The 16,055-nt window shown below is 40.1% G+C and overlaps 1 protein-coding gene across 6 annotated transcripts in view; it reads right to left on the bottom strand.

Annotated features, from left to right (window-relative positions):
• Positions 1-481: 481 nt before the first annotated feature.
• Positions 482-16,055, bottom strand: part of ttn (titin) — a 324,330-nt gene continuing 308,756 nt past the window's right edge. For 5 of the 6 annotated variants that reach the window (XM_033023846.1, XM_033023847.1, XM_033023848.1 and 2 more), the window contains 10 exons: positions 15,397-15,981; positions 14,991-15,296; positions 14,579-14,878; positions 13,911-14,486; positions 13,511-13,816; positions 12,828-13,421; positions 3,690-9,562; positions 3,434-3,587; positions 1,854-2,129; positions 1,420-1,752 (listed from right to left, as the gene is read on the bottom strand). In XM_033023846.1, coding sequence (XP_032879737.1) covers positions 1,454-1,752; positions 1,854-2,129; positions 3,434-3,587; positions 3,690-9,562; positions 12,828-13,421; positions 13,511-13,816; positions 13,911-14,486; positions 14,579-14,878; positions 14,991-15,296; positions 15,397-15,981 — 9,269 coding nt within the window. In that variant the 3' untranslated portion in view covers positions 1,420-1,453. Of the gene's footprint in view, positions 1,753-1,853; positions 2,130-3,433; positions 3,588-3,689; positions 9,563-12,827; positions 13,422-13,510; positions 13,817-13,910; positions 14,487-14,578; positions 14,879-14,990; positions 15,297-15,396; positions 15,982-16,055 lie in introns of all 6 variants that reach the window. The other variant, XM_033023845.1, reaches the window with a different exon arrangement.

Below are 16,055 nucleotides of genomic sequence, written 5' to 3'. Positions count from 1 at the left end.
ATTGCATCTGGTTAAAATAGATCTTATTGAAACCTGAATAATTCTGAAGGGGTTTAGATAATTAAAAAATACTGATATTTCCATTTTTATTCTCCACTGGAATTAAAATTGTGGTTGACCATGCTTTTAGCTTTTAAAATTGGACAATTTTTTTAAAACAAAATTACTTAAATGACCCAATAACCAAAAGACATTGGAGCAGAATTAGTTCATTCAGCCTATCGAATCTACTCTGCCATGCGACAATGCTGATCCATTTTTCCCTCTTAACCCCATTCTTCTGCCGTCTCCATGTAACCTTTGGCATTCTTGAAAAAACACTTTAAAAAATCAGAATTTTTTTCAGTTACATTTTCAAAATGTATGTGAACTAAAATTCTTGTGCTTTAGTATAGCCAGGTGATGTTACTAAATGGTTAAAGTATTGTGTGTCACAATAAATGCTTGTAGAAAAGTGATGTACAAAATAAGACAGAACATGTTTATAGGTGCGGAAAACATGCTTTAATTCACAAATAAATTCAGTTTTACTTTTCTAATTCTCAAGGAGGTCCAATAATATAAACTAAACACTACTTATCTAAATAAAGTTATTGCATAGGGCATTATAATGTTGGAACACAGTGTAATTTTCAATGTGGCTAATTTCTGTAGTCAATGCCCTATGAACAAATAACATTAATACAATTCTATGATTACCACACAAAACCAGTGCATCCCATGGAAAACCTCCTTGAGTTAGCACTGCTTCTACATAGGAGAACTTGGAATAGTTTGCTGAAATGAGGGTATGACCAGGTCGATGTATATATACTATCCAAGAAGTCACCATGCTAGAAACAGGGCAATATGGTTATACAAAGTAATGGCCGCATACTTTGTATTCATCATTGATTAATTGTCTATGTTAAACAATGATATGACATAGTCGGTTCATTGGCTGTTGTGATGGTATTTGCAGGAGGGTATTTGCAAATAGCATCACAAGGCTAGCCATCTAATTCCACAAACTTGTAGGTTGTCTTCAGCAGGGAGCCTCTCCACCTGCTGAGGTATTCTTAGACGTCAACATTGTGTTGAGGCACAAATTTTAGTTCCAAGTTAAACAAGGTAATCGTCCTATTCAAACTTTCCCCTGCTAACTATTTGTTTCAGTTGCAATGAAAATCTCATGAAACACAAGGTACAAAACTTGCATAACCGTTTAGACCGGCTATATACAGTATGTACATGTCACAGAAAATGGTTAAAAATTCCTAAATCAAGTGCAATAATTGTTTACTGCACAATCTATCATTTGTTCAGTAATTGTCTAGTTTGGTATAAATGCATGATGTCAAGTCAGGTACAAAAAATAAAATAATATATACAAGTCAGATTCAAGTTCATTACAATGACAATATCTATTAATTTTCAAGTTTAGCTTACAACATGTGTTGTCAGATTCAAATCTTTAAATTGATCTAATTTTAATATTTACAGTGGCAGAATCTGATCCAAATTCATTTGAGAGTCTTAAAGTGTAGCGTCCTGCATCATTTTCTTGGACACCTGTAATAATGAGTGTTGTTAGATCATCTGTAGTTTCAATGTGGAATCGGCCACCTTCTACTTCATCAGAAAGAGGTTTTCCTCCACGTGACCATTTTACTTGAGGCAGGGGTTCACCTGAGAAAGCACAGGCCACTGTTAAAACTTTTCCTTTCTCTATTGTGATATCCGATGGTAAAGCTTCGATTTTAGGAGAAGACCCTGTTTAAAAAAAAGAAACAAAAGGGTAATTTGTGTCTCTGTCCAGCACACTGGATATAATTAATAGGAAAAAAATTAAGGAGCTTTAGTAATAACATCACCTTTAATACTACCGCTAATCATTCGGCCAGTACTTGCTTCCAACTGACTCATACTGGAATGCTCCATAAAAGAGCTGGAGCTCGATGACATCTTTGATTCTTTAAAAGATGACATACTGCTTGAAGACATACTGGCAAACTTCACTTCACTCATGCTGCTGCTGGCCACTTGCTTGGACATTTGCAATGTTTTGGCAGAGAAATGTTCCTGCATCATAGCGGAGGCACTGGCACCGGATTCCAAAACAACCAATTTTGAAGGTTCTTCAAGGAGACCTGTAGAACATAGAGTATCACACATCACACGATAATTGATCAAGGAAAACCATCAAAATATTTGCATCAAATTTAAATTTTAAATCGTGTACAGTATTTTCAAGTGAAACTTTGTTCTATGTTGTACTAAAGGATGTTCTATAAAATGCCAAAATTAATCAGATTCACGGAAATCAAAATTATGTAATAGCAAGTATAATAATTAATTTATGACACTAACCCAATTTATGACACTAACCACAATTAGTTAATTAATTAATTAATTTATGACACATATAGTGAAATAGTAATTTATAGTAATTTATAATTTATAAAATATAGTGATTTATGACCCTTGATTGGGAAAATCAAGACACATTCTGGACCACAAATCATTACATACTCTGTATAATACACTCATATTGCCATATCTGAGTTACTGTGTGGAGATATGGAGTAACACCTACAAAACCAACCTACAGCCGTTATGCACATTACAAAAAAGAGCAATAAGAATTATCAATAACGTTGGATATCTTGAACATACCAATTTATTATTCTTAAAGTCACATACACTGAAGTTCACCGATCTGGTTAAATTTAAGACTGCACAAATCATGTACAAAGCAAGAAATAATTTACTTCCAGGAAATGTACACAAACTGTTTATGGAAAGACAGGGTGGGTATAATTTAAGAGGGGAACATAATTTTTTAACACTCAATATCAGAACAACTCTTAAAAGTATGTGCATAGCAATCTGTGGTGTGAATTTGTGGAATGGTCTGGAACAGGAGATAAAACTTAGCACAAACATAATTCAGTTTAAAGATATGTACAAAAACACTTTTTAAAAAGGATATTGGGATGAGGATAGGTGATTGTGAGTGGGATATTTGTTATACTGATTGTATTGGGAAGGGTGATGGGTTGTATATATGACTAAGATACTGTATAGTACATGAGGGTTTTTTCTTTTCTTTTTTTCTCTTTTTTTGTATGGCTTTGTAAATATTTGATTAGTGTATAAATGTAAATAATTTGGTGTACATATAGCTGCTGGTGCACATATGGTGTGCATATAGCTGCTAAATTTGTATAAGATAATTAGAAGCAGTTGAATAAGGGGTGGGAATTAATAAGCTTTGGCTTCTTCCTGCTCCTTTTTGGACACATACGATTTCATTTATTTATAGATATTGTTTATGCCACTTTATAAATATTCTTGTTTTGTTTTTTGTATGCTGTTTCACACTTGCTTTTTATTCTTTTATTCTGTTCGAAATAAAGAATAAAATTAAATTAAAAAAAAAAATAAAACTTACCAAGTACAATCAAAGAGGCTGTTGCTGAACATTGTCCATGGAAATTCTTTGCCGCTGCTGTATATTTTCCACTGTCAGAGACCGCTGTGCACTTAATCTCTAATGTATACATGTTTTTCAAACGATTGATTTTTATATTTCTTGAGACTGCAATCTGAAATATAGAATAAGTCAAATTATTATTTGGATAATAATTTGGATAACTAGATATTTGGATAACTAGATAAATTAGCATAAACTGAAAATAATTACTTACGGGTTGGTTGTCTTTTAGCCATTCAACCTCTGGAGAAGGATCTCCTGACATTTCACAATTAAACGTCACCTTTTCTCCTTCATTGACATTTTGGGATTTGTGCTGCTTTATGAACTTTGGGGCATTTGATTCTTTTTGCTTAATGGTTAAATCAAATTGACATTTAACTATTCCATGTTCAGTTTTTGCTTCACAGGTGATTGTGCCTTCGTCTCTGAAACTGATGGTTTTGATAGTTAAAGTGTGGTCACTTCCAGATGCACCATATTGATAGTCTTCTGAATTGGCAAGCTCAACACCATTTGCAACCCATTTCACACTGGAAGCATTTGGTATGCTGGCCTTAAGAATGGCCTTTTGTCCATCAACTGCATTAATCTCTACACGTGTAGCTGTAATCTCTGTGTACGATGTTTTAAGTTCCTTTTTCACAATTTGTTCCTGAACTACCTTTGCTTCTCCAAGCGACTTAGCTACAGTTTTTTTCTGAGTAGCTTCCTTTGATTCAGCTAACTTGGTCACTTTGTTGACAATGTTTTTGAATACTTGACCAACAAAGGAAAAAGTTGTTTTGGAAACTCCTCCCTCACCGGTGATTTCACAAGTATATTCTCCTTCATCAGTTTCATTAATTCCATAGATACTTAAGGTGTAGACACCATTTGCAGCATATTTCAATTTGTAATGGCTGTTTTCTCTTATTTTACATCCATCCTTAAACCAAGTTAATTCTTTCACATTCAGAGCTGTGCTTTCAACTGCACATGCTAGTTTTACAGAACCATCATCAGAAACCTCAGCTTTCAAAGCTTGAGAAATCTTAGGTGGAGCACTTGCCGGGATCTCTACTCGTTCTGCTGAAAGCGTCCTGACAGCTGGTGGGGATTTAACTCTTGGAAATGAAGTGACTGGTTCTGGTGATTTGATTCTCTTAGAAGTTTTTGTTCCCTCAAAAGACTTTGTTTGAGGTTCGGGGATCTTTCCCATTGGCTCTGCTACAATACCCACTTCCTTTACTCCTGCCCTTCGTATTGTCAGAGTAAAATGTGCTTCTTGTTTTCCTTCAGAATTTTCTACCATCACCGTATAGCTTCCTTCATCAGATGATTGAACTGATGTAATTGTAAAGGTAGATTTATACTGTGTTGTAACAATAAGTAAGCGTTTAGAAGTTGTAATCATTCTTCCCCCATGCATCCATGTCACAGTGGGTGTTGGCTCACCATCAGTGCCACAAGAAAATCTAACTGATTCTCCCTCTGCTACCGTGACTGATTGTGGTTTTGTTAGTATTTTGGCAGGAAGAGTTCGCTTAGATGCATAAGCTGCCTTTTCCTTTGAATCATAGAGGCCGTAGCTGATCGATTCCTTTATTTCGGATTCTTTTGTTCTAGTTTCTCTTGTCTCTTCAAATTCTGCAGCTTTTCTAATTGTAGATATTTGGTAAAAATCAGTTCTTGTCAGTTCAGGTACAAGTGATTTTGGTGCTTCCTCATCTCTACGGCGAGACAAGTAGGTAAGGTAGTCACCTCCTGTAATATCTAATGTTGCATAGTCAGAGGCCTCTCCTTTATAATTGGAACAAACAACACGATAGGTTCCACTATCTTCAGCTTGACAATCCTGAATTTCCAGTGTCAGGACACCAGTCATATCAGTAAAACGATACTTGTCACTCTCTTGAATTTCTTTACCATTGTGGTACCATCTAACTTCAGATTTTGGCTTGGACAGAATATTTAGAGTAAATCTTGTATTTTGACTGCGCGGGATGCGGTGAGAACGCATTCTCAAAGTTATACGTGGACCATGGTCAAGGCTGAAAGGCTCTTGAGTAATAACTTCATATTTCCCTTCTGAAGTTCTTTGAGATTTTAAAGCAGTTTTCATTGACTCATATCGTGAAAAGATGTCAAATCTAGCAGTTCTTTCATAGCGTGAAAGTGAGCTCCCTCGAGACACAGGGCTGGGTGAACGAGGCCGGGTTCTCTCGGGTGTGGGTGAGCGTCTTTCTAAACCTTCACTTTCAAATTCGGTATGACGTGTTCGAGATCTGATCAGTTCAGAAACAGGTCGCATTAATTCTATGTAAGTTGGGGAAAGTGATCTCCTTCTCCTAAGAAGCTTTGAGACAGATGGGGATTCTCTACGAACATATTGCTTAACCTCGATGGCTTGTTCTTCTTCTTCTGATCTTGTTACAAATATCTCTCTTTCTCGTCTACGTTTGATCCTTGCTTTTTCCTCCTGTTCCATGTACTCAAGTTCTTTTTTGTAGGTAGACAATCTCTGAGTGGTAGCAACTGGTCTAAGGAGCTCGTCGTCTTCTATGTCTTCCATCATTCTTTGTCTTTGCTTTGGGTGTTTATAAACAACTTTGTCATGTCGCTGCCTGAGATCTGTATAACTAGGGCCAGCTTCATATTTGGAAGGGATGTGATATTTTTGGTAGCCGGTATATTTTTCCTCTTTTTGTGCTGTGGATAATTGTGTCTGTTTAGATCTTTGCTGAAGGGATAATAATTCAAAACAGGGAGGGCTACACCTCGGAGGTGATGCAGAAAATCCTAATTCAAGCTCCTCCTGAAGACGTAATCTTTCCTCCTCCACTCTTTTCATTGAGAGATAGTCATCAACAGGTAGAAGTAATTCGTCTTCTGACATGTCCCCAAGTGATCGCCTTCTTGGTCTGTAATAAATTTCGTAGTCAGGTGATGGGGTTCGCCTTCGAGCTGGTCTTACTGTTTCCAGATCATCTTGTGACAGTTTTGGAATTCGCCATTTGGGTTTATACTGATCGGTAAAGCGCGGCAATGGCATAACGTAAAACTGCTCCCATCTTGACAGACGAATTCGTTTTGGCCGTTTTGTTACAATTCGTTCCAATGGTGCTGGCATTTCATATTGGTCTCGCAATTTCCTGTACCATTTCATGTCGGACAAAGGCACAAACTGTTTAATATCTTGATTTTCTTCAATTACATTTGCTGCATGAACACGAGGTTCTGGAATTTCATAAGGCATTCGAAGTCTCTTTTCTTCCTTTCTCCTTTTGACCTCTGAAATTTCATATTCACCTATTACGTTCTTGGTACTGACAGCTGGTTTGTACAATATTGCAGCTTCTTGCAGAGCTTGCTTTGCTACAGCGGTCAATGGAACAGATTCAACATTTGCAAGTATTTCTGCCATTCTAATGGTTTTGTTAATTTGTTTCTGAACATGTTGCTGGCGTTCCTCCTCACTCTTGTATTGACGCTTAACATAGGTCATGCGTTCAACTTTCAGATACGCTTGGCAACTTGCAGATCCAGCACTGTTGGTAGCAGTGAGTCGGTAAATGCCAGAATCTTCAGGCAAAGTATCCCTTACATGCAAAACATAGTAGTCCAGACCTTCATGTACAATTTCAATATTTGGACATAATGACAAAGCCTGTCCATCTTTCTCCCATTTCAGAGTTGGTGCTGGTGTGCCAGATACTCTGCACTCAAAACGAATGCTCTGGCCTTCTGTACATTCTGCATTTGCCAACAAACGTTTAAACATTGGTCTCAAAGTGCTGTCTGCTGGAGGTGGGTGAGGTGTTACAGTTAGTTTGGCTTTGCAGCTGTCATCACCATATCTATTGCGAGCTTGTACTGTGTACTCAGCATCATCATCATTTGTTAACTTGTGAATTATCAGTTGATAGAGACCTTTGTCAGACACAAAAGTATATTTTTTCTCATCTTCACCAGGCTTAATCTTTTGTCCAGATTTCAACCAAGTTACTTTTGGGTCAGGGTGAACAGTTATAGTAACACCAAATCTGACATCTTCTCCAATGTAGGCAGTTTGGTTGTACAAAGGCAGAGTGAATTCTGGTGGTCTTTCAAGAAGCCTCATTGTATCCACTTTACGTTTTACTCTCTTTACAGTACGTTGCATAAAGTATTTACGGATTTCTCTTACACCGCTCACAAACAATTCTGCATAGGAACTATCTTCACCATAGTCATTTACTACTTTGCACCTGTATGTACCATCATCTGTCTTGTTTATGTCTTTAACATACATTGTTGCCAAACCATCCTGATAGGTAATTTCATACTTGTCACTGCATTCAAGTTGCCTGACACCAAAGTACCAAGTGACTTGGGTAGATTGATCGTAATTTTCGATTCTGCAGGAATATTTAACATGGCCGCCCTCTTCAGCAGTAGCGTGCATGATCTGACCAGCAAGTGGACCAATTTCAATTGAAGATATTTTAACTTTAGCAACTGTAACTCCCCTTTGAGCTCTAACAGCTCCACCAGAGGAAATTCGAGCCACGGAAACAACAAGGTTCATTTCCTTCTTTATTAAGGTCTGATAGTACCTTCTGTGTTTCAAAGTCTTAATTACTTTGGTGCTCATTTTCTCTGTCTTCTGCTTCAACCATACATGTTCAAGAGCATCAGCAGCTGTCATCCGACTCTTCCTTTCCTTGACCAACAGGCGATCAATGAAGTCAAGAGCTTCAGTTGTGATGTCCTTGAAAGCTTCATCCTCAAAACTATATTCTGCTCTAATAATGTTGTCAATAACCTGTTGGTTTGTTTCAGCAATAAATGGATTCAGACCACTGAGTAATACATACACAAGTGTACCGACTGACCACATGTCTGTGGCTGCATTGACCACATCATGCTGGTGCAGTTCAGGTGCTGCGTACTCTGAGGCAGTGAACTGAATTCTAATGTTGTCACCCGGTGTGAGTGCCCTGGCCTGACCAAGCTCAACAATCTTAATAAAAGAGCTTTTCCTTGTGGTGTAGATTATATTCTCTGGTTTGATATCAAAAAGCGCCACATTCTGACTATGTAGAAATTCCAATGCTTCACAGACTTGGCGAATGTAGATGATAACTTCTCTTTCAGTTAGTTCAAAGGTAGTAGTATTAATGCGCTCAAAAATGTCAGCACCTGAAATAAACTCGAAGATCATGACTAATTCTTCAAGGCTCTCAAATGATTCATGCAGCCGTAGGATGCTTCTGTGCCTAGCAATATTGAGAATGTCAATCTCTTTCTTCACAAGTACCTGATCAGCACCTTTGATTTTCACAAACTTTGCCATGTATGTTTTCTTGCTTACGTTTTCCATACAGCGATGAACAATACTAAATTGTCCACGTCCCAGCTCTTCAGCAAATGTGTAGCGGGAATGAAGATCTTTAATAGTAGAATGATTAGCTTTGCTTTTAGTAATTGTCAGGGTTTCATCGACCTCTTCATCATAGTTCATAACTCTTGACTTGTCTTCTTTTGTGACTATTGGATCAGTTGGCTCTGATGGCTTGCTCTGTCCAAACTTGTTTTCAGCAATCACACGGAACTGGTAGCTAGTTTTGCCAAATAGATTGACAACAGTGTAATGTGTATCACGTGACTGTGCTACGCGTATCCACATCTCTGCAGTTGTTGCACATTTCTCAATGATGTAGTTAATTATTTTACTTCCACCATCATTAGCTGGAGCACTCCATGTTAAATTGACAGAATCACGTGCAATGTCACTGACTTGAATTCCTCTTGGCATGTCAGGTACATCTGCTACGTCCAGTTCAACTGTTTGCTGATCTATGCCAAATCTGTTCTTGGCACACACAACGTAGAAACCAGCATCTTTTATGTCAACTCCATTCGGGAACACCAGAGATGTAAAAGATCTGGTGACAATTACTTGAAAATGACCGTTATTATCAATGAGATCTTGTCCTTTCTGCCATGTAATTACGGGATCAGGTCTTCCACTGAAAGGAATCTTAATGCTCACAATTTCACCACGGAGAGCATGGACTGCACCCATGCCTTCCAGATGTTTGGGTAGTTGAATCTTGGCTGGGACTAGAAACAAACAAAAAAAGGGTATAAATACTTAAAGGCAAGTGAATGTAAAAGTTAATGAGTAGGAAAGAACTGCAGATGCTGATTTAAATCAAAGGTAGACACAAAATGCTGGAGTAAATCAGCATGGGACAGGCAGCATTTCTGGAGAGAAGGAATGGGTGACGTTTCGGATTGAGACCCTTCTCCAGACTGATGTCAGGGGAGTGGGCGGGACAGATAGAATGTAGTCAGAGGCAGTAAGACTGGTGGGAGAACTGGGAAGGGGGAGGGGATGGAATGAGAGGTAAAGCAAGGGCTATTTGAAGTTAGAGAAGTCAATGTTCATACCACTGGGGTGTAAGCTACCCAAGCAAAATATGAGGTGCTGTTCCTCCAATTTGCGCTGGGCCTCACTCTGACAATGGAGGAGGCCCACAACAGAAAGGTCAGATTGGGAATGGGAGGGGGAGTTAAAGTGCTGAGCAACCGGGAGATCGGGTAGGTTAAGGCGGACTGAGAGGAGGTGTTCAGCGAAACAATCGGCGAGCCTGCACTTGGTCTCAACGATGTACAGGAGTTGACACCTTGAACAGTGGGATACAGTAGATGAGGTTAGAGGAGGTGCAAGTGAACCTCTGCCTCACCTGAAAAGACTGTCGGGGTCATTGGATGAATTCGAGGGGCAGGTAAAGGGACATCTCCTGCGGTTGCAGGGGAAAATACCTGGGTTACTGAGTTACTGAAAGTTAATGAGTTTGAAATTGGTCTTGGAAAGCAGAACAAAACTGGGAGTAGTGAATTAACAGCCCACTTTATACCCCACATGATATTTTCCTTAATTTGACTTTGATATAAAAGAAGAATGAAAAACAAAACCAGGCAACTTTTAAAATGTGGAAACAAGTAAGTAAGTAAGTTTCACAAAAATGCTGGAGAAACTCAGCGGGTGCAGCAGCATCTATGGAGCGAAGGAAATAGGTGACGTTTCGGGCCGAAACCCTTCTTCAGACTGATAGGGGGTGGGGGGGGGGAGAAGGAAGGAAAAAGGGAGGAGGAGGAACCCGAGGGCGGGGGGATGGGAGGAGACAGCTTGAGGGTTAAGGAAGGGGAGGAGACAGCAAGGGCTAGCAAAATTGGGAGAATTCAATGTTCATCAAATGTCCTCGCTCTTCAGGGAACGGGGATTCCCCTCCTCCACCATAGATGAGGCTCGCACCAGGGTCTCTTCCATACCCCGCTACACTGCTCTCTCTCCCCATCCCCGCACTCGTAACAAGGGCAGAGTCCCCCTAGTCCTCACCTTTCACCCCACCAGCCGGCAAATACAACAAATCATCCTCCGCCATTTTCGCCACCTCCAACGTGACCCCACCACTCGCCACATCTTCCCATCTCCCCCCATGTCTGCCTTCCGCAAAGACCGCTCCCTCCGTAACTCCCTTGTCAATTTTTTCCCTTCCCTCCCGTACCACCCCCTCCCCGGGCACTTTCCGTTGCAACCGCAAGAAATGCAACACCTGTCCCTTTACCTCCCCCCTCGACTCCATTCAAGGACCCAAGCAGTCGTTCCAGGTGCGACAAAGGTTCACCTGTATCTCCTCCAACCTCATCTACTGCATCCGCTGCTCTAGATGCCAGCTGATTTACATCGGTGAGACTAAGCGGAGGTTGGGCGATCGTTTCGCCGAACACCTCCGCTAAGTCCGCAAGAACCTACCTGAACTCCTGGTGGCTCAGCACTTCAACTCCCCCTCCCATTCCCAATCCGACCTCTCTGTCCTGGGTCTCCTCCATTGCCAGAGTGAGCAACACCGGAAATTGGAGGAACAACACCTCATATTCCGCCTGGGTAGTCTGCGTCCGGCGGGCATGAACATTGAATTCTCCCAATTTTGCTAGCCCTTGCTGTCTCCTCCCCTTCCTTAACCCTCGAGCTGTCTCCTCCCATCCCCCCGCCCTCGGGCTCCTCCTCCTCCATTTTTCCTTCCTTCTCCCCCCCCCCCAACCCCTATCAGTCTGAAGAAGGGTTTCGGCCCGAAACGTCACCTATTTCCTTCGCTCCATAGATGCTGCTGCACCCGCTGAGATTCTCCAGCATTTTTGTGTACCTTCGATTTCCAGCATCTGCAGTTCCTTCTTGAAGTAAGTAAGTTTATTGGCCAAGTATTCACATACAAGGAAACAAAGAACTGCAGATGTTGGTTAATGGGCCTGTCCCACTTACAGGACCTTTACAGGCGACTGCCGGCACCCGTCATAGGTCGCCGAAATTTTCAATATGTTGAAAATTCAGCGGCGACCAGAAAGACGCTACAACTCTTTGGAGATCTCTCATGACCATAGGAGACCTCTCAAGGCCATACAGCCTGTATGCCCAGGTGAAGGAGGGGGGATTTCATAGGAGGCTGTTTGGAACAAAGATAAGAAAGGAAGGTGAGACAGGTTTGAAGAGTTGCAAATCCAGAGGAGGGAAATTTGCAGGTGAGGGAGAAACACGGGGGTTCCAAACTGAATATGCCACTGGGACCGCTGTTTCACAATGATAATTTTACATAACTCCTCAGACTAATTACAGGTGCTTGGTTGATCAGGAGGGCAGTGTGGTAAAGAAGGTATTTGGCACACTTGCCTTCATTTGGAACATTATTAAGTACAAACGTTGGCACATCATGGTGCAGTTGTACAAGTCATTGGTGAGACCACATTTGAGGTACTACATGCAGTTCTGGTCACCCAGCTATAGGAAGGATGTAAATTGAGTTGGAAAGGGTGCAGAAGAGATTCACAAGGATGATACTTGGGCTTGTGGGCTTGAGTTATTGGGTGAAGTTAGATAGACTGTGACATTTTTCTTTGGCACAAAGGAGGTTAAGGGATGTCCTTATTGTGGTGTACAAGATCATGAGGGGCATGAATAAAGTGAATCACACTTTTTTTCCCCAGGGTGGAGCTTTCTAAAAGAAGAGGGCATTGGGTTCAGGTGAGAGGTGAGTGATTTAAGAAGCTCCTCATGGGCAACATATTCACTCAGAGAGTGGTCCGTATCTGGAATGAGCAGTCAGAGGAAGCTAAAGAATTGGTTACAATTATAACATTTAAAAGACATTTGGATAGATAGGAAAGGTTTAGTGGGCTATGGGCCGAATGCAGGATAGTGGGACTAATTTGGTCTGCATGGACAGGGTGGGCTGAATAGTCTGTTTCCATGCTCTATGAATTTAATCACATCCCAGATGTATTCAGAAATATGACACAATTTTAACATAATTTTTATGATACATACCATCAACATCTAAAGATACTGTTGATGAGATGGAACCTCCTTGATTGATTGCTCTGACTTGATATACGGTTGCATCTTCTCCTGTGACGCCAGTAATTACCAGTTGATAGTAGCCTCCCTTAAATTCCTGGATCTTTACCTTTTCACCATCAGGTTCAATTTCTCTTCCCTGTTTAAACCATTTCACAACAGGTTTAGGATTACCAATAACCTTGCATACGAATGTGGCATTGCTCTTATATTTCACACTTAAATTGCGTATTTCTTCTTTAAACTTTGGTGCCTTGATTGGTATATCACACATTGGAATAACAGGATCGGATATTTCACTCCAATCACTCTCGCCACCAAGGTTTTCACATTTAACACGGAACTCATACTCCATGCCTTCAATGAGGCCTTTCACACTGAGAGCTGTTTCATGTATTTCATCAGTTGTTACAGCGATCCATTTATTCTGCTTTTTCTCTCGTTTTTCAAGGTAATAATTTCTGATCTTTGCACCACCATCACTGGCAGGTGGCTTCCATGAAACCACACACGAATCCTTCGTGACAGCAGCTACTATAGGTTTGGCTGGATTCCCTGGCTTCTCTGTAGACAGAAGTGAAGTGAGATATTTTAATATTCAGGCTGTAACATGTTAATAGACAAACAACAAATTCATTTATGTAGATACTTACCAAATTGACTCTTGATGATGACAACGGAGGAAACTTCCAATGGTTTACTGACACCAAACTGATTTTGAGCAGAGACACGGAAGTAGTAGCCAGCATTGTCGATGAGGTGTACAATCCTACAAGTTGTGCCAGCAATAGAAGAAGATACCAGATGCCATTGTGCATCTTCCTTGGCTTCACGTTTTTCTACAATGTAGTTGGTAATTATAGCACCTCCGTCATCAAGTGGTGGCTTCCAACTGATTACTATAGAATTTTTCAGCAATGCATCAATTGATATTGGTCCTTCTGGCATATCTGGCTTATCTGTATGGAAACATAGATGGTATTAGGCATTTCATTATCATTAACATTCATTGTAATGTAACTTATGCATACATACACAATTGAATATCATTACCTTGGATTTCTACGTTAAATGTTTTATCGATTGTTCCAAATGAATTGCTGAGTTGCACTCTGTATTTTCCAACATGATTCTTTCGATGAATATTTCTCACTACAAGATGAGTGTAATGCTCTGTGTTCTCTATTGAAATATTATCTGAATCTGACAAGAGTTTCTTTTCATGGAACCAGCGAATAGCAGGCACTGGACGGCCAATGTATACAACATGGATACGAAGACTTGCACCAACGCTTACAACATAGAGCTCTTTTTGTGGAAAAGAGGGATGGAATTGTGGAGCAGCCTCAAGCAATACATTGCCGCTGATCTCGATTTCACCAGTATCATTCGTAGCTTTACAGTTATAGAGACCTTCATCATCTTGATCGTCTGTTAAAATAGTGATAGAATGATTACGCCCGTCTGAACTCATCTTATACTTGCGGCTTTGATGCAATTCCTTTCCATAATGGTACCACTTAATATCTGGAAGCGGTCTACCAATGATCTGGCAAGCCAGTTTTGCTGGTTCACCTAGCTTGGCAACAACTTCAGTGATTTCTTGTTTAACTGTTGGTTCTTCTCCCGCTGTTGACAAAGAAGAGGAGACAAATTAGCTAAAGCCATTATATAACACAAAAATTATATTATTTAAAATAAAATATTAAAAAAATACACACATGTCAATTTAGTCTTGATTGCAATAACAGTTCTGCGAGGTCGGCTGATTCCCGTCTCATTCTCTGCAAAGACTCTGAATTCATATTCCGTGGCTTCCAGAAGTCCACCTTGGATAAACTGCCTATCCTTCATTCGTTCCTTACTGCATTTTTTCCAAGCACTATCACCGGACTGACGATACTCAACCCAGTAACCAATAATTTCCTTGCCACCATCACACTCTGGACGGTCCCACTGAATGGTGATGCTATCTTTTGTGACAGATGTAACTTCAATCTCTCCAGGTTGGCTTGGTTTATCTGTGGAAATGTATTTACTTGTTAAAATCGAGTAATTGTGTCATATCTGAAGTCACATCATCATAAATTTCATATTGATGTAGCATATTAATAGAGATTGAATGAAACATACCAAAAGGATCCTTGCATTGAACGACATCAGAAGGTGGGCTTGGCTCACCAAGACCAATGTCATTCTGTGCCAAAATACGGAACTGATATTCAGCATCTGGAATAAGCCCAGAAACAGTGTACATTGCAGTTGTGATGTGAGTCTTGTTTTGTCGCACCCATTTATCTGTGGTAGACTCTTTGCGATCGATAAAATATCCAGTAACACGTGATCCACCGTCATCCTTTGGCCTTGACCAGCACAGGGTGACAGAACTCTTGGTGACATCCAGTATTTCTGGAGGGTTGCTTGGAGGCTCTGGTGGATCTAGAGTGACAGTAGTGAATAGTGACAACCACGCACAAAAATTAAATACATTCACAAGATAAGATGACATTAAGATGACAATGAACAATATTCAACTTACATAGTGGTGTCTTTGGTACAACTGATTCTTCTGATTTCAAAGATTTGCTAATGCCGAATTGATTTTCAGCAGAAACTCGGAAGTGGTATTCCACATTTTCTTTCAAGCCTTTGACAACAATGGCAGTGTCCTTTACTCTAGAATCAACAGTGTACCAGGCAGTTTTGGATACTTCACGTCTCTCAACAATATATCCAATGATATCAGATCCACCATCTTCAACAGATGATCGCCAGCTTACTCTGACAGAACGAGCTTGAATATCATCAAATTCAAGTGGACCTTGTGGAGGATCTGGATTGCCGATCACCTTCACCTTAATGTAAACTGTCTTCTTGCCACACTTGTTTTCAAGAACAAGGTCATATGTGCCTGAATCTTCTCTGACTGATTCTTTTATCACAAGTTCGGTATGAGTCTCAGAAGTTGCAATCATTGCACGCATACTGATATCACGGCCTTCCTTTGTCCACTTGCAGACAGGAATAGGTTTGCCTTTAATGGGCACTGTTAGTTTGATTGCTCCACCTTGTCTAACAATCAGGCCTTCAAGGTATTGATGGTCAAGTTCATAATCAGGATACTCTGTAAGAAAATAAAAATCAAGTGTTATATTAAAAAGCAAGCAAATAATACATTAGTGTCATCCAATGGCTAGG

Source organism: Amblyraja radiata, chromosome 7 (assembly GCF_010909765.2).
Source record: "Amblyraja radiata isolate CabotCenter1 chromosome 7, sAmbRad1.1.pri, whole genome shotgun sequence".
Classification (NCBI taxonomy): domain Eukaryota; kingdom Metazoa; phylum Chordata; class Chondrichthyes; order Rajiformes; family Rajidae; genus Amblyraja; species Amblyraja radiata.
Note: the sequence above shows the minus strand (reverse complement) of the source record. Positions and strands in the feature narration are given on the sequence as shown.